Source organism: Prosopis cineraria, unplaced genomic scaffold (genome assembly GCF_029017545.1).
Source record: "Prosopis cineraria cultivar Desert tree isolate PC_DT_omini unplaced genomic scaffold, ASM2901754v1 PC4, whole genome shotgun sequence".
NCBI classification, from domain to species: domain Eukaryota; kingdom Viridiplantae; phylum Streptophyta; class Magnoliopsida; order Fabales; family Fabaceae; genus Prosopis; species Prosopis cineraria.
Window position 1 is genome coordinate 38,321,638 of NW_026555335.1, and position 27,830 is coordinate 38,349,467.

General features: G+C 32.2%; 1 protein-coding gene across 1 annotated transcript; it reads left to right on the forward strand.

Moving 5' to 3' along the window:
• Nucleotides 1–17,364: 17,364 nt before the first annotated feature.
• On the forward strand, nt 17,365–19,916 carry LOC129307635 (protein UNIFOLIATA). Its single transcript, XM_054948485.1, is given in 7 exon segments — nt 17,365–17,861; nt 17,864–18,047; nt 18,050–18,184; nt 18,579–18,893; nt 18,896–18,972; nt 19,293–19,509; nt 19,512–19,916. Coding segments are annotated over 7 exon segments (1,233 nt in total). The 5' UTR covers nt 17,365–17,717; the 3' UTR covers nt 19,673–19,916.
• The last annotated feature ends 7,914 nt before the right edge of the window (nt 19,917–27,830 follow it).

A 27,830-nucleotide genomic window follows, 5' to 3' on the forward strand; every position in this document is an offset into this window, starting at 1 on the left:
TCCAATACAAATCAAAAAGGCAATTCAAATGAATTTGGTCATGTTCGAGTCGGGTGATGTTCTGTCCATTTAGCCCAACCCGATATTTATACATACACGAGAAGAAAGTAGCAGCAGCATTGCTTTGGTGGGATTGGCATGCAAAGAGGGGAGATGTATCATTTTCTTTCTGTCTCTTATTATTTTTTGTTCTGAGAAGTAAGGAACTCTCATAATTTGTAACACGTGTTTAAGTTAGCACTCAAATCCTACATAGTAGCTAAGGTGAAATTATACACGATGGCCACGTCATGGGTAGCGTCTTTAGTCATGGAGACGTGGTCCATGTTAACTAAGAACTAAGACCGCGTCATTCAAGAGGATTCTGAGCAAGTCCAAGATTCTCATCATGGCATTGGAGGCTCACAGACTAGAAGCCGAGTGCAGGATGAGATATTAAAGGAGTTACAATGAGTACTTTTTTTATCGCCATTTTGTTATATCAATGGCCATAGTGATGATACGCCCCTTAAGGAGATGAATGTAGATGACACGTATGACGTGTTGTCTTCGCATGACATCACGTTGACTATAATGGAGGGATTGGTTGCCATCTTAGATGCCAACTTGAAGGTAACATACGATGTAGTCAATAACTAGGTTGATATACTGATTGCTACAATATTACTTTTCTTGAGAATCCAGACTTGATGCACTTTTTAAGTGTATCTCTAATTTTATTGATAATTAACTCGAAACTACTTTTTCATCTTCCCCATGTCAATTTTAAAAATACACATGAAAAATGTAGTCAAGAAAGAAATGCATCAAATCCATTCTTATATTTATATTGAGTATTCTCTTTGGTCTTATTATATGATACCTTCTATAAGCATTTTATGGTCTTTAATATAAGGCATATTATGGGATACTTATATTTTTTTGATATTATATTTATTTAAAACTCACTAACTATGAAATAGAGTATATGCAAATTTAAAAAATTATAATTTAAATAAGATTAAAATTGAATTTTTTTAAAAAAAAACAAAGTTAGTAACTTAAGCACTCCTCCTTAATTCTAGTGAGGTCATTGGATGTGCCATATAATAAAAATCATATGGAATCAACTCATCCCATCCCCTTTTTTAATTCCTTATTCGTGTATATGAAAATATATACTTTTATTTTTCGTGAGTATATTCAATTTCTAATTTGATTCTTATAATTTAAAATTGCAGAAGTGAATATTATAATCTATGAAAATTTTGATTAATTTTTATAATAAAACTTCTGAAATATTGTGTTGAGATTTATTTATTCTCTTAATATATGTTATATAAACAAAAAAGACAGAATGTAATTGATAAATTAACGTTAGTCACATATTCAAAAAAATATAACGAAAATTATACAACACAACAACAAATTTTAAAGGAGTAAAATTATTAAAATAATAATTAATAATTAAAATACTTAATACGAACACTGGAAAAATAATAATTTTTTTAAGTTTAGAGGGATGATCTGATTTTAACGAGAACGTAGATTCAATTTATTTGAACTTTATTTTATAAAAAATAAATATTTAATAAAAAACAATAAGAAAGAAGTCGGGGAGATGGAATTAATGGGAAGGAGGAGGCAGGCAATGATGAAATGGCATTAAAAAAACAAAAGACAAAAAAGGAGGAGAGAGAATACACTTAAGCGTGGTATCAATTGTCCTGAGAACCCAAGACGGTGAGTCAGACTTCACGTACATTACGTGTCTTTTTCTGGTTCGTTTCAGGCCGCCCCACCTCCGACACCAAACTCTCTTCTTAAAAGAAGATAAAGCTCCTTTTCACTAATTCATTCCCTCCTTTTTTTTTTTATTTATAAATTTTACAAATTTTGAAATATGTCATTTTATTAATGTGATCTAACCTTAAACGACCATATGATTTATTGGAATTCTATTAAAATCTTTCTACCTAACCACTTTAATAGATGACCCCTACATGTTTCTTTAATTCTCCACAGCACACACCACACGAATCGTTTGAAGCTGAAGCATGACTAGACTCCCTTCCTCGTTTCAAGGACCTTTTCCATACTGTCCCTGTTCGGAAGGCTCGTTGCATTGATTTCAAAATATTTTTACAAGTTACTTTTTTTATTAAAAAATATAAAATATTTTTAATTAAATTTATTTTTAATAAAGTAATTATTTATTTTTAAATTTAATTTAATTTTTTTATATTTATTCATATTTAATAGGATATTTTTTTATAAAATAAATATAAAGTGATTTATTTAATAAAATTTTTTAAAAAATAATAATTACACTTTAAAAAAGTAAAAATATTTTGCATTTTTAAACATACAATCTCTCAAAATATACCTTATATTTTTTAACAGAGAGAGTATATATTTTTATACCCATGACCAACTAATCAAACAGCTGGCTAACTGTCTCAGTATCCTCTATTGAATGAATTATACTGAGGGTAATTTTAAAAATTTAAAAACATTCACTAATTTCAATTAAATATAATAATTTATGTTAAAAAAATTGTTATGTTGTTAATAATAGGTGAGGGTAATGGTTTATTGTTGAATTTATTATATATATACATATATATATAGATATATATTACTAAACAGTGAATCCAGATTAGGCCTTTTTAGGTAAAGGATGCTACATCCTAACATCTTAAGCTTTAAATTTTTGAGTTTTTCTATTTTATTATATATTACTTGTTAATTCAAATTTTATCATATAAAACTTCCCGTGTCAAGTTAATTTTATTTACATCTAGACATTTTAACATGTTGTGGCACAATAGAGAAGCAGATAACCAAATTCTGAGCTACTCTTTTCTTTGAGGAAATGATAGATAAATCATTTTGAAATATAGAGATGAAAATTCAGTCTCATGAAATGTGATAATTTCCTTCCAGCTCCAAAGGACTTATTTGTTAATAGGTTTTAAACTGATAAATGGTGTTTTTGCCCTCATGAAAAACAAAAGTAATGAAGATAGCAATCACAAGACAAATATAACTATTCGTTAAAATAATTTATGAAATCACAATTTTTACTAGCAATTTTTTTTCAATCAATAAAGTTTAATTAATTTTATATAAATATTTACAATGACACAAATAATGTATTTAAGAAATCATAATTTTCTGTCACTGTCATATTACTTTAAAATTTATTAATAAATAAATTATTTTAATACTTAAAAAATTATCACATTTTACATCATTAGATTGTCATTTTTTATATTTAAAAAAAAATATCTATCAATTTCTCCTTTTCTTGGGTAAGTATGAAGTTTAATTAAGAAATGACACAAACGATAACATAAAAATATAGGGGAATCAAGTGAGTGCTGGTTGTGTGAAATAATGTGTGACACAAATTTTCTGCGTGGGAATGTCACAGCAGAATGAGATAAGATAACGTCATTTGGTAAGGGAACTCAGTAACGTGCATGTGGACATCGATAAGTCTAATCCTCGTCTCCATGTTTTGATTTTCCTTTCAATTCTCGTGCTTTAATTATAAAAATCAGGATGATATAAAAAGAGAGAGAAAAGAAGAATAGGAATTAAAGGCGGGGCCGTACAAAAGGAAAAATGGAGGGAAAAGAAGTAATGAGGAAGTACAGGAGGAGATGAGGCTTTAGGGCAGAGACATGAGGCCCAACTGAAACGCTGTACTTGCCCCTGACAATGCATCCACCACATTCAACCCTTGTTTCTTCAATTAAGTTGGTGTCAGTGACTCCAATTACTCCCTCCTTTGCTGTAAAGTGTGTCTGAATTATAAAATAATTTTACTAATAAATTTTATTAAATACATTTAATAATTTATTTAAATATAAATAAAATTTTTTTAAAATATATGTTATTTAATATCTTAAATCTACATTCAATTATTAAATAGAGAAAGAGAAAAAATATTAAAATAAATTTATTTACTGAAATCTTGATTTTTTTTAAAATGTTTTATACTTCTTCCGTGTAAAAATATAAAGCATTTTTAATCAAATTTTACCCGCAATAAAATAGTTACCTATTTTAAAATTAACCTCATCTTTTTATATTTATCTTTATTAAATAGCTTACAATAAATATAAATTTAGTATCAATAAGGATACTTTTAAAAAAAGACAATGAATACATCTCGAAAAACTAAAAATACCTTATATTTTTAACATTCATCTCCTTAAAAAATACCTTACATTTTTTAATGGAGGAGTATTTTGTAATATGAATTCCTTTAAAAATGTCTTATAATTTGAAACAAAGAAAATATATTTGAGAATAAATTGATCATTTTTAATATAAGATACTTTGCAATATATTGATTATTTATTTTTAAATATTATTCATATTTAAGCTAATTAACTATAAGAGGAGATATAACATAAATTTAAAAAATTTTCACTGAATATAGATAGAATTGAAAATTTATTTTTTAAAAAATTACATTCAAGTCTCACATAAAAAAATTAATCACTATAAAATTTATTGATAATTGAACTAAGGAGATTCACAATTAAATTTTTTTAATTCAATTATAATAATTAATTTTTTATGTAAAATTTCAATATTTTTTTTATTTTTTTGAGATAAAATAAATAACTTAACCACATTTTTTTTTATTGTGATAAGTAATTGAATGTGGCTCGTAACATAAATACTCGAGAGTTGGGGTTGGAAGCCCAAAGTAGGCGTGAGGGTGAAGTCAATGTTAATAAATAACATGAATTAAAATTAAAATATTAAAAAAAGAAGAAGAAGAGTGTTGGGGATGGGGGTGGTGGAGGAGCAGGAGGAGCAGGAGCAGAAGGTTGTCGCGATGCTCATGCAGGGAGGGCTCAGTGAGATTTGGTCTGATGCCTTTCACAGTCATCTACCACCCTACCCTCTACCCTCCCTTCCTCTTTCTCTCTCCCGCCTCTCTTTTTTTCACATCCTCATCATCATTACTACTTTTTTAATTCAATATTCATTCTTAAATTTAGTGCCCGCCATGACATGCCCATTGCCCAACCCCTCTATTACTCTTTCTTTCATATAAAATAAAATTAACAAATTTCATATTTATTAAAAAAAATGTTACTTGTAAAATTTATCCCAAAAAAAAGAAAAAAAAGAAAAGTCAGTTGCAATTTTAAAATTATAAAAAATATGAATTTCTTTAATTTTTTTTTTGTAAAATTAATAGTCATATTTTATAAAAATTCAAGCGACAATAAATAAATAAAAATTAAACTACATAAAGGTATTGATTACTTTAACTTTATTTTATAATATTATTAAATATAAAAAAATATTTTCATAATTATCCTTCCAACTATTCATTTGTTATCCAATCCAATACTAACTCCACAGTGGATAGTGGATGCTACACTTTATTATTTACTACTTCATTTGCATCATATTTTTTAAAAGCCTTATTTAGTTTAAAATAAGAGCTTTTACATACATAACCCATATTATATGATTGAGTAAAAAAAGAAAAATAGCCCATCTTTTTTAAATTTCAAAAGTGACTATTTTAATATTTAATTTATAATTAATTTACAAAATTACCCCTTTAATATCTTCTTTTTGTAAATATCAAAAGATTCAAAAAGTAATAAATTTTTAAAATTGAATGCAATAAATGTGAGATATATAATCTAAATTATTCTTTTTTGGAGATGAATGTGAAAGAGAAGATGAAATTGGGTATAAGAGAGACGAATGCGAAACAGTAAAGCAATGTAAGCGAGCCATAGTCACGATCGTGAGAGACAAATTTGATCTGTTTTTGGTAAATGATTGTATGTTTTTCGTTATACTATATCATTGATATACTATTGTATGTCACTGATATACTATCACAAATCGACATAACTAGATAATTAGACGTAAGCTTATTTATTATTGATATATATACACGTATATCAATATTGTAATATTGCAGATTAACAATACAAAAAATACATAATCATTTGGCCAAAATAAATTAAACAGAGTCTACAAAAAAATCAATATTACCGAAAGGTGTGGAGATGATGAAAATCTTATGATAGATAATAGATTTCAACTTAATTTTTTACTTTTAGAAATAAAGATTTTTCTTCAATGTTTAATGTCCTCTTTATAGTGTTCTTGAAAAAAACAAAAAGGAAGAGAGAAAAAAAGCTCTGCGATAAAGAAAAACACAGGCAATTTTATATTCAAAGAAAAAAAGGATGGTTTAGAGAAAAAAAAAAGAATGATTCAATTAGTTAAGAATTAGTTACAATAAATATATTGTATTTTAATAATAAATTTAATTTAGGGATAAAAAAGTAAAATACATCTAATCGATTTTATAAATGGGCCATATTTTAAAATATTTAAAAATCTCATCCATAATTTATGGGAGCTATTTTTTTGAGGTCATTAAGCTAATTTCCTCTCTAAAATATAAGGTATTAATTAATTTTTATAATTTTTTTCAACTATACCGATACTTCATTTATTACTCTTTTTTAAAAAAATTAATGTATTAAAATTTTAACTATTATTATTAAAACACTCATATAAGATATTTAATGAAAGTAAAATTAAAAAAATATAATTTTTTTAAGAAATTAATATTTTAACTAATATTTTGTAAAAATTATAAATTAATTATCAATGCTTTGCATCATTGGAGATAAAATAGAAAAGACCATTTTTTTTTTCCAAGACATAAAACCATTTTTCTGAACATGTATGCCTAGCCCAACGCATTGTTTACATTGGATATGAGACTCTAGAGGAGAATCAATAGCACGCGTTACCACTAATGAACGAGATTGATGTGTCTCGATTCTAAAATTTTGTGAAATAATGTGTAAATCTGGCACCATTATAACACTCCCTCAATCTTAAATTATACTCCTTTCATTAAAAAATATAAGATATTTTTAATTAAATCTTACCTTTTAATAAAGAAGTTACCTACTTTTCAATTAATCTTATCTTTTCATATTTATTCCTATTAAACATCATACAATAAATATAAAGTCATTATCAATAGGGGTATTTTAAAAAAAAATAATAATTACACGTCAAAAGATTAAAAATAACTTATATTTTTAAATATTCAACTCTTCCAAAAAAATTTATATTTTTTAACGGAGAGAGTAAAATATTTTTTACAAAAATTTATTATCTCAAAATATAAAATACTTTTAAAATATTAATTTTTAATTAAATATATTTGTTTCAATATTACACTTTCTTTCTCTATTTAATACGCCCCCTGTTTCTATTTGTAGAAGAGAAAAGTTGTATCACACAATTTAAAAAAAATTAATTAACTATATTAATTATGTCTGAAAATAAAAGAATTTAAATACAATACCCTTTATTAATTGTGTTAATCAATCCTTCATTAATTTTTTCTTATGATTATGAGTGATAAAATGATGAGGATTAATTTAGAAAGTTTGTAATAAATGCCTGTTGAAAAATGTAATTTTGCTTATATATAAAAATAAGTTAAAAATAATAGTTTCTTTTATAAATAGATATGGAGGGAGTACTACTAAAGTATAAATTTAAGATTATTAAATGAAAGTTATTTTTAAAAGTTTATATTTTTTTAAAAATAAGGTTATTAAGTGTATTTAATGAGGTTTATTGGTATATAAGTTTTGTCTAATAATGTCTAATAATTTGGGATAAAAGGAGTATAACATTTTTTTTAAAAAAAAGAGTACATTATTTATAAATTATAAGCATGGTCTTGCTTGTTTCAATTTTTTTATACAAAATAATTTAGATAAATTGAAGGTTAAAGTATACATTTTATCCTTTAACTTTACACAACATTTCATTTTAAATTTTAAATTTATAAAGTGTCTTTTTCACTGTTATTAAAATCAGACCAAACCGGTTGGTTCAATTGGTTTAACTGAGAACTAGCCAGGTAATTGGTCTGAAAGTGATGCAAAACTGGGGAGCAAGAGAACCGCTAGCAAACCGCATAAACTTAAGGTGAATTGGATAGAATAGAGAGAACTGGTAGTTCACATAGTCTAAACGATTTTCTCTTTCCTTCCTTGATATCACAAAATGACATCGTTTTTTCCTCTCTTTCTTTTAAATACTGGGAGATTAAGATGTAAAAGGGAAATGCACAGATCCTAAATCTAAAACCTAAAACTCTTCCGACTAATCAAAACCCTAAACCTCTTCTTGCTCGAGTTCGACCCTCATTCATCTTCATCAATCTAATCGCACTCATCTATTCCTCATTGATGTCATTGTGTAATGTCTGCCCTGATATTACAAGACAATACTCACATATTGTTATGATAACTAGGATTAAATAAAATATCATAAAGAAGTTACTATAACTTAAGGGATTACAAATAAGTTGTTTAAAATATTAAAATTCTAAAAAAATTCTTTTTAAAACTATTGTTTGAGCTCAAATTATGGTTAAAAATTAATTTAGAATAATTATGGAAGTATGAAAAATAAACCATTTCAAAATTAGACTAAAACACCATTCTTGTACAAATTTTGATCCGTCCGCCGCGACAGATGGCATAGAGGGACAAGTCCCTTGAAGGCCCAATACACCACAGCGTGCACCTATTGTCATGACAGTAAATTGTTGTCATGACAACCCTCTAAACTTTCAGAGAGCGCTATTTTACCATCCAATGTCCAATTTGAGCTGTTCAAGAGTATCACGAAGCTCTTTAAGCCTTCTAGCTAATGACATTAGTCTCACACCCAATTAACTATTCGTTTAAAAGATGGACACCGAACCCAAAATAATTTATTTTTACCTCAAAACACATACAAAGGTGTCCAACTCACAATACCAAATGACATAGCCTCAGAAACACTTTGACCACCTCAAATGAATCACACACAACATAACAATTTATTAATATCATACAATTAAGCAATTACGTTTAAAATGATCACCAAATCCCCATTTGATAATAACACAATGGGGCAGATAAAATTCAATGTACAAATCAATTGGTCATTTTGGCATACAAATTACTTGAAATATATCACATGTAAGTGTAATTTGGCCAAGCACACACATTTAATCCCCAATATTAACTTTGGATCAAGATACACACACTCTTATCAAAAATTCATCAAAGGATAATCACAACAATGTTATGTTCCTAAGTTGGCATTATATATGTATTGACAATATTCGTTATAATATCCAAATAGAAGAAAGGGAAGAGTTATACAAATACGCTCTTCACTCTCCAAATGCTCCTTATTTCCCCTTACCCCTACTGGAGCTTTCACCTGTAAAATATAACCACGGGGTGAGATAAACATCTCAATAACTAATATAATTCATCAAATGCTTATTATCATAAATAACCATGATAAAGTATCAAACTATAGTAATATCAAGTATACTATATTTATGAGATAAATGCATCTTTTCATAACAATTTCACACTAGTATGATCATTTAACCACCAAACCTCCAATGCGACATGAAACTATAAGCTCTCCTAGTTCAATCACTTATTAACTCGAGTATGATCATTTAACCACCAAACCTCCAATGCTCCTCGACATGAAACTATAAGCTCTCCTAATTCAATCACTTATTGACTCGAGTACACTCTCGGTGGTAGAAACACCTGGCTAAAAGTAATTTAACCCACCTATAGACTATGATTTTTCCCTCTTCATACACTTGTGATAGAGGTGTCATTGACTCTTAACCATATCTTTACGGGTACTAGAGAGTTGCCAAACTGCCCGAATGTCTCATGCTAATAGTCCCATATAATGCTGCATCGAATGTTTCATAATGCCAACCTGACTATATGAGATTTTTACTCGCATATCTCCATAAACACATATCCCCCACATATCTCGAGTGAACTCTAACCTCTTATGCTCATGCTCTTTAACAATTTTCACTACTTTTCATCACATTTCCATATCACAAATTTATATATATAATGTGTACATATCAATTAAAATTAATAACCTTTTACAAATTAATTTTCATGCTAAAATCATTTACAATATCAAATTATGTACAAAACTTTTCAAAACCATAACTTTATTATTTGTATTTACTTCTACACAGTTATAATAGTTAATAAACATAAAAAACTATATGGCTACCTCAACCTTTGTCACACCAAAGGGTTACTGTGGCTCAACATTAGCTTCTTACTTTCTATAAGCACGATTAAGCTCGAGTAGTGCTTAATCTACACAATCAAGTGATAATCATCAATTATCACTTCAGTTAACCCAGAATTCATTAGGTTCAAAGTGCCTATAACACCCAAATTTTCTTTTCTCACAATATCAATCATTTTCAAACACTCCAACCATCCTATTAGGCATCCTAACATACCAAAATTGCTAACCAATGTCCCACGTTGTCTTAAAATTCTTGAATTATACTTAGAGTTTGTCCAAACCCTTACCAAAAAATTTTAATCACCATAAAACTCATAAACTTAGGGTTAGAGGCTTGATTTAACTCTTCAAGACCTTAAATAAACTAATGAGTTTGGTCTAAATTCAAGAGAACTGAAATTAAAGCCCTTATTAGCTCAAATGTTCAGATTTTTTTCCATAATGAGGGAGAAAAGGGAATATGCAACTTACCCAAGGGTGATTCAAGTTCCAAATGCCTCCAAAGTAGCTTAGGAATCGTATCCTAGTAGACCACAAGCTCTTTTCTGTTGCTCTCTCATTATCCCTCTTTCTTCCTTCTATTTTCAATTTTTTTAACATTTGATAAGTGCAAATTTTGCACATGCATCGTAGTACATTGACACGCCTGTCACGGCGCATGGCATAGAAAATCTCACAAAATTTTAAACTCTCTTTCATGTTATAACCCGCTTGAACATCGATCTAGCCCTCTTTTAAGGCTGTCCAAAGATTTAAAAACTAGATTAGTCTCCAATAAACCTTGCAAAATTAATAATTTATTTAAATTGATCAAATTACTCTTTTAAAAACACTAATAATAATTCAACCTTTGAACTATGAACTGGTCTCTCAATCGGTTCAATAGCCAATCTGGTTCTAATAACATTAGTCTTTTTAGTCCTTTAACCTTAACACTGTTAGTTTTATTCCAACAAATTTTTACATTGAACTTTTAAATATTGAAAAAATATTATGAAACATTAATATATCAAATTTAATTATTTTAAAATAACAATGATTGATATAAAAATAATCATTTAAAATTAATGATATTAGGATTAAAGAACTAAAAAAATACTTCAAAATTAAATTACTAAATTAAAACTTTATATAAAATTATAAGATTAAAAGTATATTTTAGTCTAAATTAAATTATGAAAGTTCACTAGAATTAGAACATGCCTCTAGATTCAAAGAGTACTTATAAAGGTACTCATTCCGATTTTAAGTTTGGGGTCTATTTAAGAATGTAGATTTAGTCTTGAACATATGGCCTCATTCTCTCTCATCTTATGTATCATTTTTACTCATGTTAATTGCAAGTATCTCAATGGTACAAGTATTTTCTAAAAACTGTCTCAATTTTTTTTACATATTAATTACAAGGAAGAATGACATGTAAGGCCATCTCAAAAAAAATTATCACAATAAGAGCTCATCAATTTTACATCAAATATTATCTTGCAAAAACACGTATATGTGGTTATTAAAAGTTGAACTTTAACTTATATTTTTTCGTTAAGGTTTCATTGAAAACTTAACAAGTTAAAGCTCAAATTTTAACAACACCATAAAAAAATATTTGATATAAGACTGATGGGCTTTTATTGCAGTAAATTCCCTTAGCATGGCTAAATATCATTTTCCCTAATCATAATTATCTAACTTACCTATTTTTTGGATTATACCAATACAAATTAGTTAAAATGACTTTGCATTAAAGAGAAAAGGGGCACCTCAAATCCTTTTAGCTTGAGGTGGGCAGGCTAACCATTATCATGTGTTGTTCCTATTCTCAAAATTTTCAGCCAATACATTTTAGAGTTAAGGGTCATTTTTACCACTCAATTAAATGTAAAAGATTATTGAAGACTCTAAGCTCAATTGAGGGTCAATTTTATCACTTAACTTTAAAATTTTACTTCCTCCATGCAACTGGCATTAATTATTCATTAGTGAGGCCTATATGAAATTTTTTAACAATGAAATATAATAGTTGGACTCATTCTATTTTTATATTGTATTTTTTACTTTACCTCACTCCTCGCTCTCCTCTCCACTCTCTCCTTCTCTTTTCAAGCTCTGTGCCCTTGAACATGGTGAGAGACTTGAGAAGAGTGAGGGCGACGACAGCATAATCACTATAACAAAACAGTAGGTTTCTCTCAAAAATTTCTCTAAAAAAAATGTAGTGAGAATTTCTCTCAAATTTTCTCTTGAAAAATCCCTCATATGAATGTTCTCTCTGATTTTCTCTTGGGTTTCATAAGTGAGAGAACATCTGAGAGAAAATCTAAGAGAACATTGAGAAAAAATAACTGCATTGTGGCAGGAACATATTCTCTTGAATAATTCTAAGAGAAATATTTGATAGAAATGATAAATAAAAATATAAAATATAAAATTTTTTATTTATAATTTTGCTCTCGGATAAATTGTCGAGAAGTTTTCTCTCGAAGTATTCTGAGAGAAACTTAATATTTTCTCTCAAAAAAATCCTAAAGAAATATTTCTTTCGAATATATTTGAGAGAAATTTCTCTTGAAATAATATGAGAGAAATAGTTCTCTCAGTATATTCTAAGAAAAATAATTAAATATCTTTAAAATACATGAGAGAAATTTTCTCTCAGAATATTTTGAGAGAACTCTTATAGTTTCTCTCAAAAATTTCTACAAGAAATATTTGTTTTCTTATTTTTCAAATTATAATTAATTTTATTACCATTAAAGTACTTCCTTCTTAAAAAAGTAAGGCATTTTTAATTTAATTTTACCCTCATAAAATAGTTATTGTTTTCAAACTCACATCATCTTTTCATATTTACCTCTATTTAATAGAGTGTTTTAGTCTAAAATAAATATGAAGTAATTTATTCATTAGGGATACTTTTGTAAAAAAGATAATGATTATATATTAAAACACTAAAAATTTCTTACATTTTTTAATATCAAACCCCTAAAAAAATGTTATGCATTTTTTAATGAAGGGAGTATATCTTTTATTTATAAAAACTAAACTAAAATAAATTTATTTTTAAAATATTAAAAATTTATTTTATTGGTTATATAAAATATAATAGTTTATAATTATAATGTATATATGTAAATTATTACGTATAACAATATACATGTGATGCTATAGCTTTATTTGTTACAATAAATCCTCATAAATTAAAATATTAATTTTTTTTAAGTTAAGAAAAGGACTCAATCAGATTTGAACTCACCATATATTGGACAAGTGAAAAGCCCATTTACCTTTGAGCTACATTAAAATAATTAAAAAATTTTAACTTAGTCACAAAAATCTATCACTAATTTTTAACTCAGTGATGAAACATTAAGTAAAAGTAAAAGGAAATTAAATAAAAAAAAGTAGAGGCAGTAATTTTGGCAGGGCGGGCTTATTAAGGTCGGGCTCAATTCGAGCAGGTTTATTCAGATCTATTTTAAAGTATTCTATCCCTTTTAAAAAGTCTATATATCCAAACTCGATTCTAACTTCTTTGAGCTTATTCGGGTTAATTTGAATACTATAGGACTCAAATTTTTTTAAAAAAAATTGGGTCTTAAAATATCAAAATCAATATTACAATATATTTTAAATATTATTTTTGAGATATTCATTGATTGAAAATAATAAAAATATAAATATTTTTAATTTTTTTTATTTGGGTATTCAGGCCAAGATCGAACACAATCAAGTTTGGTTTAAATTTTCTCGAGCCTGCTCAGGTTAGCTCAAATAGGCTTGAACATTAAAGAATTAATATTTTTTTGGCTTTGCCTTAAATTTTTCAGGCAGGTTTAGGCTAGCCCATCAGAGTTGGACCAAATTATTAGCTTTAGAAAAAGAATTTTTTTTTCAATAAATAAAAAAATACCCTAGCTTAAAAAAAAACCCCGTTCACTTTTCACACAGTTGCCTTTTAAGACCCACTCTAAAATTTCAATCCCTAGTTTCTCTCTTCAAACTCCATTAGATGTGCGACAGCTCCCATTCCTCTACAAACATCTCTTCATCTTCCTCAAGGATTCAAGTAGGTATCTTCAAGTGGGCATCCTCTTCTTCACCGACGTGTGATAGCATTTGGATTTAAGGTATTCTTTTCTTCTTCACCAAGTTTGATTCTATCGCTTATGACTATTCTTTAACTTTTATGCCATTCTTTTGCTATTAAGCTAAGAGATTGCATTTGGGTTTATTTTTCTTCACTGCATAATGATTGCTAGGAGTGGTGGGACCCATATGGCTATGTTAATTAAATCTCTTTGCTTGGACTCTTCCCCTGAAATTCCTCTTATCTGTAACGAAAATATGAAGCTAGTATGATGAATTGAATTCTTAATAAATGGAAATCAAGAAGTAGATAAAAGATAATGATTATGAGTGAAGGGCCTACCAACTAGATAGAAATGCAAAGAAACAAACCTCATTTCAACACAATCCACTTTTTGGCTTAAAATAAGTACTACAAATTCTATATTTGATCCCCACTCGAGAAAAACAATTTAGAGATGAGCTATCACAAAATGAAAAGTTCTTGAAGAAAATGATGGCTCAACTTAAGGCCTCTATTAGTCATACTATTCCTGTAATTAATGCCCAAGAAAGTGAGATGTCTACTAGTAATGATGGGTCAGATGATGAATCTAGTGATGATACTAATGATGAGTAGATGTTTAGGATTTTTATTATATGTTATAATTTTTGGTTGACTTGTAAAGAGTTATGGAAATATCTATTTAAATTGGTTGTCAAAAAATGGTGTTGTTGCATACGTACAGTTATGAAATGTTGAAATGTTAATATCATAGGGAAGGGAGCTAAAATAGAACAATTTTAATATCAATATATAATGTAAGGTTCTCATAGATTTCTCTCAAAATGTTCTGAAAGAAAGATTTTCTCATAAATTTTTTTGAGAGAAACTGACCAATGTAATGTGTGGCATGTGTGATGTTCTCTTAGATTATATTGAGAGAAACATGTTCTTTTTGAATTTTTTGAGAGAACTTTCTGTCAGACTAATCCAAGAGAAAGTTCTCTCAAAATAATTCAGAGAGAACATTCTCCCCAAATTTTTTGAGAGAAATTTCTCTCAAATTAAATTGAGAGAAGTTTTCTCAGATAGTTTTGAGAGAACATGTTTCTCTTGGAAAATTCTGAGAGAACATATGTCTCTAGAGACATTCTGAGAGAAATTATTTTTTCTACGAAATTATACTTACTTTTTCATTTGAGAGAAATTTCGAGAGAAAAGGATTTTCTCTCAGATATCTTTACTTTTCTCTTGAAAAATGTCCGAGAGAAAAGTAAAATTTTGTTGTAGTGAATGTATAAGCAAATCAATTGTCATAGATAGATAGCTGCACAAGGAGTGGTTGGTTCTAATTCTATGTGCCCTGGAAGGCACTTCCTAGAAGTATGCAAGTGGGATGAAGGGCTTAGTGTATTGGATGAGGAAAAGTATTGATGGCACAATGTGCTTGGTTGACACAGGCACAGTGCATCGATGTCAAGTTGAGATGGACACTTATCATGAGGAATGCCTGCTAGAGCACATGTGCAGAGCTAGGAATGGGTTACACGCTGCCTGGACCACTAAGGTCATGAGTGATGTGCATTAACTTATGTTTAGAGTTCTTATCCCATCCTCTTGGTTCCCCCCTTTTCCCTGATCCCTACATTTTGTACTTCACTTTGCTGTGAGCAACATGGTGAGTGAGTGACGGCCCGTTCATGTCTTTCACTATCACGCCCTTCTTCTCCACATTTACCACCTAGTCTAGCATCGATACATTTGAGGTCTTTTATAATAGGAGCTAAAAGAAGTATGTGAATATAAAATAAAATTTATACTAAATCACCATTCAACATTGTAACTTATTTGTAAAATATGTGTAACATATAAAAAAGTATATCAAATTACTTTATTGAATATATCAAATCATCTTATTCCTATTTATTTTATTTTTAAATTATGTATAATTAGTGTCTCTCTCATGTATTATAAGTATATATTCCCTTCATTTCAAATTACAAAATATTTTGGGACAAAATTTTGCATGCTAATTAATCTTATTAAATACACTTTAACAATTTATTTTTTAAAAAATACAAATATAAACTTTTAAAAATATCATTCATTTAATACATTAAAGAGAAAAAGGATGATGAAAATTAAATAGAGAGAAATGGTAGTGCTGAAAGTAAATATATTTAATGAAATTTTAATCTTTTATTGGAATAAGTATATTTAATGAAGCTTTAATCTCTTAAAGTAGCTTGTATTCTAAAATGCTAAATCTACTCTAAAAATATCATATTAATGAGATGAAGAAAGTAACAAATAACACTACTACAAAAAATATCTTTCGAAAAACTCATCTTTTGGAGCACTTATGAATATTGATATGTCTCTCTACGGGAGCGCTCTTCAATTGAGCGCTCTTATATGTCTCTAGCATATGAATTTTTAAGCCTTGATATGCAGGAACGCTTTTTGGAAAGCACTCCGGTATCTCTTACATATAAAAGCGCTCTTGTATTTTCGGAGTGCTTGATATAGGGATGCTTTGAAAGGTTTCTTAAGGAAAAAAAAATGCTCTTGTAAGTTTATTTTATAATAGTATAAGTTGTCTTGTTTAGTAGTCTTACTGAACAAATTCAATATTGAGAAAATGAATTTAATAGTAATATAAGAAACCCTTTTTTTGGACAAAGTTACATATAAGAAATGTAATGTAACCTTCACGGGATTGTTAAATTTTCTAGACTACTAGACGAAGTAAATTATTTATTTCATACATATTTATTTTTTAATTCATAAAAGAGACCTTAAAATTCTTCACCCGATCACATAAAAAAAGAACAATTCATCCCAGTCATGTCCTTCTTAATTGAAACATTCATTCATTCATTGTTTTTTTTTTAATTGGCGATCGTGTTGGATTAATTTGGGCAAAGGTTGACCTCTCTGAAGTGGCAGATTACTGGGCTGAGCGACGGATAAGCGATGCTAATTATGGAATAACACGCACACTCTCGAACGGACGACGGAATAAGCGATGCTAATTATGGAATAACACGCACACTCTCGAACGGAGAAGCACAAAAATAATGGAATAATAAATAATTAACAGTCAAATCAGTGGTCAAACCCAGCCCATATCCCAGAACGGTTAACGTGGCAAATCTTGCAGACCGCAACGGCATTAGCCACAGACTGTGGCAGCAGCGTCTCTACGGTTCAGACCATTAGGGACAAAAGAGCAACGAACAGCTAGTTCGGTTCATTCGTGACTGCCCGGTTTCATCTGGTTAACTATCCCTGAACTTCCAAGAACGACCCACACAATTCGGGAAATCATGGCCATGCACGAGGGCATTTTGGGGAATCCATAAATGATCCCCGTCTCTCCTCATTCTCCTATCTCTTCAATGCCCTTTTAAGTGTTTACACAGGAACTTCCACCCCAAACAGTACTACTCTCGCTTCCTCGCTTCCCATTTTCCGATTATTGCCTTTCCATTCCATGGATCCAGAAACATTCACCGCCAGCATCTTCAAGTGGGACCCACGCACCATCCTCTCAACTTCCACGCTTAACCGCCCGCCGCTTCTCGAATACACGACGGTTCCTCCGGCACCGCCCTCGGCAGCCGCCGCCGCCGCCGTCAGGGGTTCGAGCAGGAGGTGGGAGGGCTGGATGAGCTGTTCCAAGCTTATGGGATTCGGTACTACACGGCGGCGAAGATAGCTGAGCTGGGGTTCACGGTGAGCACCCTCGTCAACATGAAGGACGACGAGCTTGACGAGATGATGAACAGCCTCTCTCAGATTTTTCGCTGGGATCTCCTCGTCGGGGACGATACGGAATCAAAGCCGCCGTGAGAGCTGAACGACGACGTATGGACGAAGAGGATTTGAGGCGTCGTAATCTTCTCTCGGCGGACACCACCACCACCACCACCAACGCACTCGACGCTCTTTCCCAAGAAGGTGAACCCACTTATATCCATCCACTCTATTCTCGTCATTACCAGTTCTACTCTGGCTTTGTTGTGAACTTTCGTTGGCCTTCTAAACGTTTTACACAGAAATTACCCAAACGTTGTTCCGAAAGCCAACTTTATATACTGAATGCAAGGGTTAGAAGGCTTTGACATTCTCATTAATTCCTAGTTACCTTTAAGACAGGGAAATGAGCACTAAAAGTAAGAAAGTTGAACTCACTTGATTCTACTGTTATATTAAACTACTGTTGTTGAAGTCGGCTTACTAATAGCACTATTTAATTTAATATTTAATGAACAATACTGTAGATTATGTACTAAATAATTACTGTTCTCATGTTGCTGGTGTTGCTGCTGACCGTGATGATGAGAACATATAGGATTGTCCGAGGAACCAGTGGTGCAACAAGAGAAAGAGGCGGGAGGCAGCACGTGGGAGGTGATGGCTGCGGAGAGGAGGAAGCAGCAGCGGGGAAGACGGAGGACGTCGAGGATAATGAAGACGAATCAGCACCGGCACCAGCACCAGCACGACGACGAGAATGAGGATCCAGAAGACGATGCCGAAGCAGAAGAGATGAACGAAGAAGGAATCAACAATGGAGGATGCGAGAGACAGAGAGAGCACCCGTTCATCGTGACAGAGCCTGGGGAAGTGGCACGTGGCAAGAAGAACGGCCTGGATTATCTCTTCCACTCTACGAGCAATGCCGCGAGTTCTTAATCCAAGTCCAGAACATGGCTAAGGAACGCGGCGAGAAATGCCCCACCAAGGTAAAAATATCAAACTCTGCAAAATCTTACAACATACCCTACCTCAACTCAACTCAATCCAAGACCCATTCTCTTTTTCTGTTTTATCCTTGTCCGTTAGCTTTTCGCAACTCTGAGTCATGGTACTACAATGTTAACATTGCCACAACTACGAGATGTTCCAAGAAACACGTGACGCAGACAGGGCCTTGGGTGGGTCCTGCAACGTGTCCTTTTAACACAAGGAACCGCGAGTTAAAACGATGCACCTTCATATGCAATATAGATAGATAGCGAGTGAGTTGTGAGGGGTTTATGAGCTGACACGTGGAAGGTTGCAGGTGACAAACCAGGTGTTTAGGTACGCGAAGAAGGCAGGAGCGAGCTACATAAACAAGCCCAAGATGCGACACTACGTGCACTGCTATGCGTTGCACTGTTTAGACGAGGAGGTGTCGAATGAGCTGAGGATGAGGTATAAAGAGAGAGGCGAGAACGTGGGCGCGTGGAGGCAAGCGTGTTATAAGCCACTCGTGGCAATCGCTGCTCGTCAAGGCTGGACATTGATGCTATATTCAACGCGCATCCTCGTCTGTCCATTTGGTATGTCCCCACCAAGCTCCGTCAACTCTGTCACGCCGAGAGGAACAGCGCCGCAGCCGCCGCGGCCGCCGGAGCTTCCAGTTCTGTCTCTGTTGGAAGCGCTCACCTCCCTTTCTGATGATGATGATGATGATGATTCAGCAACCTAGCCGCCGTAGCTCCTTTGCTCTGTTGTTTAGCTCAATCTGGAGCCTCATTACTTTTTCTTTGTTCTTTTATTATTATTATTATTATTATTACTTTGTTGTGGGAATGTAACCTATTTATTATGTGTTTAGATTTGCTCTATGTATTATATATCACCTGGTTAGGACGTTCCGCTGGTGTTACTGTTTCGGTAGTAAGTTTTGGAGTTGGCTACGCACAATCAACATATTAGAAGGCAATTTGGTTATGTGACCTGGACTTCCATACGGAACAAACATTTGTTTGTTGGCTAGTATGTTTAGATCATTTTCTCACAAGCTTTTCTTTTTGGAATAAAAGTGGCAAGCTGAAGCTTGGAAGAGTTGACAAGTCAAAAACACTAAAGCAAGACGAAAATTACAAAACAGAAACATTTGAACCACAAACGTCGTAAATCTTCTAGCAGCAGGCCTCTGCATCCTTCTGACCAGACTTGGAGGATTCGGAGTTGATCGTCCCCATCATGGGCTGATTTTGCAAGGAAGCTAAGTCAGCACACCTAACGCGTTCTCGGGGAGTATGATTTAAGGTCACTTCCCGGTCAGAGAAAAGAAGTTCCCCAGCATGGCCAAGTACTTGTTTAGATAAATCAGAGCCACCAACTCTCAATAAGGAGTTTATGGCTTCTGATCTGCGGAGTCTAAGAAGATCTGGAACTTAGAATATCCCAATTGCCCATTAACCTCTAGTCCAGTTTTGATTTCGTGAATTTCTGCTTCCACAATACTTCTTGCGGTGCGACCCACCTACCTTCGGAATCTCTGATCACTCCGCCACATGGAGAGAGGTGAAGATTCCCGATCTAGGTTCAAAGGAGAGAGGTGAGGTAGCAGACGTGGAGGCCGTGACACGCTATCAAGGCAATTAACAATCAATTTAAATTTAACATAGGCATCCGCGTCAACGTACTGGTAGGAATTCTGGGGGTGGTGTGTCCATTCACATTTAAGGCTCGGAATTAGTTGCAAGATCGCGTTCCTGAACTTTCCATTTGATGAATCTTCCAGCACCAACAGAATGCGACGCTGTAGAACCTTCCGAACAGTTGGTGTGAGATTGTCAAAAACTTTCCCGCACCGTGATGTCCGTAGAGTCCAGCAAGTGATAGCAAACACTTTTGCCCAAGGCCATTGATGAAAATAGTTCTTCCCAGGAATATGATGAGTTCCATCGTAACCAAACGTGCGAATTACCACTGAAAAAAAAAAAAATTCTGGTTCATGTTAGGAGTAATAATAGAATTCCAGACATTTTCAGCAATTTGACAATCACGCGGAGTGTGTATAAATTTCCTCCTTACTTCGAGACTCATAAGGACACACACCACTGTCGCTCTTGGCTCTGAAAGAGTTTGAGGGGTAATCTCTCAAAAGAAACCTGCCAAAGGAAAGTACTTTTTTTTTCAAAAATAGGCCATTTCCATTTCCAAAGTTTAACCCACAAAGGTAAAGCTTTTTACAGTCAAATCCCCTCACAAAATCATAACCTGATCTAACAAAGAATCTACCATAAGGGGAAGCTCTCCAAGTAAAAAATCACTTCCCACACCTGTTGGGGGTTTGATTTTGCCAAGAATATGCACCACCTCATCAGGCAAAGCTTGAACGCGATCTCTTAATTAATAATATTCTTAAAGTTTGATAATGATAGAGCACAATGGCGTCTTGCAATCTATGTAGCCGACCCCACCTAGTAGGATATAAGGCTTGTTGTTGTTGTTGTTGTTGTGATCTGGAAGCTTCTATACGGAACAAACATTTGTTTGTTGGCTAGTATGTTTAGATCATTTTCTCACAAGCTTTCTTTTTGGAATAAAAGTGGCAAGCTGAAGCTTGGAAGAGTTGACAAGTCAAAAACACTAAAGCAAGACGAAAATTACAAAACAGAAACATTTGAACCACAAACGTCGTAAATCTTCTAGCAGCAGGCCTCTGCATCCTTCTGACCAGACTTGGAGGATTCGGAGTTGATCGTCCCCATCATGGGCTGATTTTGCAAGGAAGCTAAAGTCAGCACACCTAACGCGTTCTCGGGGAGTATGATTTAAGGTCACTTCCCGGTCAGAGAAAAGAAGTTCCCCAGCATGGCCAAGCTTGTTTAGATAAATCAGAGCCACCAACTCTCAATAAGGAGTTTATGGCTTCTGATCTGCGGAGTCTAAGAAGATCTGGAACTTAGAATATCCCAATTGCCCATTAACCTCTAGTCCAGTTTTGATTTCGTGAATTTCTGCTTCCACAATACTTCTTGCGGTGCGACCCACCTACCTTCGGAATCTCTGATCACTCCGCCACATGAGAGAGGTGAGGATTCCCAATCTAGGTTCAAAGGAGAGAGGTGAGGTAGCAGACGTGGAGGCCGTGACACGCTATCAAGGCAATTAACAATCAATTTAAATTTAACATAGGCATCCGCGTCAACGTACTGGTAGGAATTCTGGGGGTGGTGGTGTCCATTCACATTTAAGGCTCGGAATTAAGTTGCAAGATCGCGTTCCTGAACTTTCCATTTGATGAATCTTCCAGCACCAACAGAATGCGACGCTGTAGAACCTTCCGAACAGTTGGTGTGAGATTGTCAAAAACTTTCCCGCACCGTGATGTCCGTAGAGTCCAGCAAGTGATAGCAAACACTTTTGCCCAAGGCCATTGATGAAAATAGTTCTTCCCAGGAATATGATGAGTTCCATCGTAAACAAACGTGCGAATTACCACTGAAAAAAAAAAAAAAAATTCTGGTTCATGTTAGGAGTAATAATAGAATTCCAGACATTTTCAGCAATTTGACAATCACGCGGAGTGTGTATAAATTTCCTCCTTACTTTGAGACTCATAAGGACACACACCACTGTCGCTCTTGGCTCTGAAAGAGTTTGAGGGGTAATCTCTCAAAAGAAACCTGCCAAAGGAAAGTACTTTTTTTTCAAAAATAGGCCATTTCCATTTCCAAAGTTTAACGCACAAAGGTTAAAGCTGTTTACAGTCAAATCCCCTCACAAAATCATAACCTGATCTAACAAAGAATCTACCATAAGGGGAAGCTCTCCAAGTAAAAAATCACTTCCCACACCTGTTGGGGGTTTGATTTTGCCAAGAATATGCACCACCTCATCAGGCAAAGCATCCCTCCACCTAGACATCTCCCAGCTCCCCTCCCTGGTAACGAAGTCCTGGATGGAGGCCTTTGGGTCGCCTTGATACTCCTTATTCACATAAGGGATGATCGGGTAAAATTTAGTTTCTCCTGATCACTCTTCTCTCGATTCCATTGCAGAAGATTTCCCAAACATGGGCAATGCCTATCCAAGTGCGCGAAGAGTTTTTTTTTATCTTAATGACAGTAAGCACACCACCCTTGTCACATCTGTATTTGGCCTTAAGCTAAGGCATTTAACCCACAAATTTTCAGGCTGACAAAGAAGTTTTAGCATAAAAGGTTGGTTTGACACAAGTTTTTAAAGCCTAACCCCCCTGCTTTTTTATTTTTGGATGCCATGCCATGCAATAGAATGAATCTTCTCTTGGGACCTTCGTGCTGGTTCCAGAAGAAATTACGGCCGATCTTCTCCACCTCCTTTAAGATACCCTTAGGCAGGAGCATGGCTTGCATATGGTAACTCTTTAATTGATAATTAAACAATTAGAATCGATAAGGAAATCAAGCAGAAGTTATTAATGAGTCACTAAATCTTCTACCATGTTTGCAAAGAAGGTTATCAATCTCTTTAATTGTTGCAATCTCCTTTTGAGCTGATGGGAAATTAGCCTCTGTATAAAAAAGTATAGCAATCAATTTGTATGCATGAAAAATGAATTACTAAAAAAGAAGATAGAAAAGGAATACTAATCAGATAAATGTTCATTGTTGTGTGATATGTATAACGTATCTTCTAATAGAATGCTTTTAGTTTCATTTCACACAAAGTCTGGTCTAAACAATGATTGAGACATAAGCATTTGTGCAAATAAACGATGTAGATAATGGCTAGATGCCCGTATAGTTGCTTCCTTGATAGCATCATCTACGTATTCTTAGTCATCACCTAAAAGACCCATCGCATAAAAGGTAGCTCTGAGGGTTGGATAGACAACATCATTTACAATCCTAATTGCTTCAGATGATTTTTGGCCTTTAACCTTGTTCAGCAAAACACGCAAGAAGTATAATTCACTAGCCTTTCCCAAACACTGGTTCACTTTTCAACATTCTCAACAAAGTTTGTAATTTCATTTGGAAGACTCTAGCAATGATATCTGGATGATTTGCAGTGCTTAGTGATCTAGGCTGACAAGATCTTTAAATTTTTAGCCAAGCAACGTTACGTGTGAATGTTATGAATAAATCAAGGTAACCTCTAGCTTTGTAGATTGCTATTGCATCCTATTAATTTTCAATAAGATATCTAGGTCCTCTTACAAATGAGGATGGCAAAATTATCCTTTTCCTAATAAGAGCAACATTAACTTCTTCTCTGAGGAGAGCATCTGATAAGCTTTTATATTTGTCAACTAGTAACTTTGGTTGGTTTGACTTGATAAATCGCAATTGATCAACTTTTACCATAGTGTACCTATCGCTAATGAATTGCGGTAATTTTTTATAATGAAGTACAGTTGACACTTCATTTGCACAATTCATGATCTAAAATGCTGAGAACTCACAAACAAATGCATATTTAATCCTTATATCCTCATCTAATGCATTTGTATCATTCAAAGTATTATCTCTACCTCGACCATGTGAAAACAAAAGAAGATATTGTAATGGAAAATAAGACATGTAAAGTTCATAGATTCTTTGTAACTCCCCTAACTATTTATCAACAATTATGTCTTTGGGATGATAATTATAATCAAAATCACCAATAATGAGTGCAACAATCTCTGATGAGGTAGGCAAACTTTAATTATGATTTACATAATCTCTTCTACTAATTAACCGTACTTTGACACTTTATGCATGGTTGTTTTGGATAACTGAAAAAGCCATTTGATAAATTTTAACAAGGCAATTTATCTCATTTAACAATGCCAATTTTTGGGTCAAGGTCATTATTAGAATCATGGTTCCAGTAAACAAAAACAAATACATGATTAAATTTAAGAGTTGGTGGTTTTGGTCAAAATGTTTATCAATAAGATATAATTATTATGCATACCAAACAACAAAAATTCTATTTGAAACCTCATGCTTAGCGTCATATATAAAAAGCTGCGAATAGACAGGTCTTGAGTTTGTTCATGGAATTAGACTTCCTATCATATGATAATTTTGCCCCTCTAAAGTAAATGAATATGGTTTGCAACCTACAAATGTTTTAATTTTTTTTCAATTTTTTCCATGTAAACAACAAAGTGAGAACTTCATTTTGTTGGCACTTGCACCATGTTTAATTTGCTCATTAAACCAAATTAATGCACCACACTCATCACACTCAAATACTAGATCACCTTCATCAATATAATCTGAACAAATAGAATGTGATTCCTATCATATGTCAAGTAAGATGATTTTTTTTTTTCCCTGCTATGAGCATAACTTATTACAAATAGATTTCATCAAAAAAAAAAAAAGACATCGACAAGTGAGAGTAACATACCATCAATGCTAATGGGCAGGACAACATCATCGTCAACATTCATCATCCTATCATGGCTGCGACATTCTACATGGCAAATAACACATAGAAAAGAGGTTCCAAAAAAGCCCTCATTTCTTCTAATAAAGGACCTGACAAAAAAAAAGCCCACTACTATCTTGAGAAGTGCCTGAAAGTTTTTTTTTTGACAGATGCCTGAAACCTGTTTGTACGCATATGAATTCATTGTTCTGTGTGTGTGTTGTGTGTGAGAGTTAGAGAGAGAGAGAGAGAGAGGATAAGCCCATTTCGATTGAGTGGCCCAGACAATCTCCACAAGGGACCAAGTCCTAAAAACAGAAAACTGAGAGTAAGGTGACCCAACATAATATGTGTTAGGTCCACCGAATTGATGTGGCAAATTAAAATCTTTGTGTACTGTTGAAACAACTGTGCATCCACAGTCAACCGGCCGATTTTACAATTGGATTAGATTATTAGATAGATTAGATTAGATAACAAAATAAAAAAAAAGAAAAAAATATATCTTTTGATTTTTGTACTTTGCTCGTGTTCTGTTATAGGTTCCTGAATTTTTTTTATTGTTTTGGCTCCCTACACTTTCATTTTTTAATGTTCTAGATTCTTAAATGAATAAAACAAATAAAGTGTAGGGATATTGGATGAATGTAAAACATTAAAAAATAAAAGTGTAGGGATTCAAAACACAAAAAAGTGCAAGGACCTATAAAAAAATACAAATAAAGTGCAGGATCAAGATGTATGTTTTCCTTGAAAAAAGAGCAAATACAATTTCATGTATAAAATATAGAGATAATAGAATACATGAACTGATGGGCTTTGGTCTGAATTTAAGGAATAAGGTATAATCCAGTCATAATTTTATTTGATTATGTTAAATTCTAATTTAATTTATTAATATCACTGTTAAATTTATTTCTTTTTTGTAGTTTAATTTAATCTCTATTTCATCTTTTAATTTTTAAACAATCTAAATAAATTGTAATACCACGAAGTCAAGATATTTACGGCTGACTCAACTCTAACAACATAGACCATTGAAGAGTGAGCGAGTCACACAAACTCTTCTTTTAAACAATTTAATAGTAATTACGTATATCAAATTAAACAAAATAAAATTAAAGATAAAAGTAAGACTTGAAATAAAAATGAGGGGATTGGAATTGAAATATATCATAACAAAACGTAGAAAGGAAGGTAGAAAAGCCAAAAAAGAGGAAACTTGATAGCGAAGAGAAGAAGTTGGAATTGAACGGCCGAAAAGGGTGACTAATGAACACAAAGACAAGGAAAGATGCCCAACGTCAACCATGTTGACCAACCCCGTCGACTTTTTTGTCTTTCTATTTGAAAATTGAACTATAATTGCTTCCTCACATATTTAATTATTCAATATATATATATGTATGTATGTATGTATATCAAACATTTTTACCGAAAAAAATGTATATATCAAACCCATATATATAATTGCATATGTATGCTCTCGATTTTGTTTTACTTAATTGCTCCGTTTATTTTTCTCTATCAAATTAATATAGTCATGTTGACTTCAATGGTTTGGGTAGCATTTGCTTCCTGCAAGTGTCGATACTTCAAATTTTTAATTTCTTAAATGCTTGAATATATCAAACTATGATTAGATATCCATTCAACATGAAAAATGATTAATTAAAAATCATTTTTTGTTATATCATGAGAATTTGAACTTGTATCTACGCGTGCGTGCGCACACACTTTCTCTCTTTTACTTTACTTCACCTTGGCCACGTAAATATAGATTGAGTTTTTTATTCACATGAATTATTAAAATATGAATTGGATAATTTAAAAATGTTAAAGTTTTATTTTTTTTTAGAATTTTAAATTAAAATTGTTATTATTTTAAGTACAGGGCAAGTTAACTTGAAAAGACAAACAGGATCAAATTAAATCGGGCACATGCATCTTGTCACCACCGAGGATAATCTTCATGCTAATAGGCCACGAGGACACAGGCTAAAATGGTTAGTTTTGAATTAAATTTAAAATATTAATTTTATTAGATGTTTTACCTTTTAAAATATAATAACCCTTTTGATACACACACTTTAAAATGAAAATTAAGAGGAACACTGAATCTGACTTCAACTAACCTATAGAAGGTTGGTAGGCAAAGAATGTTTTCTTTCCATTATACTGACTCAACGTTTGAAGAACACAGAATAAACGAATCCAAAAATGGCTTGGTCATTTACTACTCACTCCTGCCTAACAGGCATATTCAATTTCTATATATGATGCTTTTAAAACACACACACCACACACACAAGTGTGTGTGTGAATTAAAGTACAAATTTATGCAATAATTAGTTCACTCAACTTTTAATAAATAAAATACACGTTTATATATCTTTTCATGGGAACTGGCCTAAAAATTATAAAGTTTAGATAGAGTTTAGGTTCTTTCAAACTCTCGTATTAGTCGTTG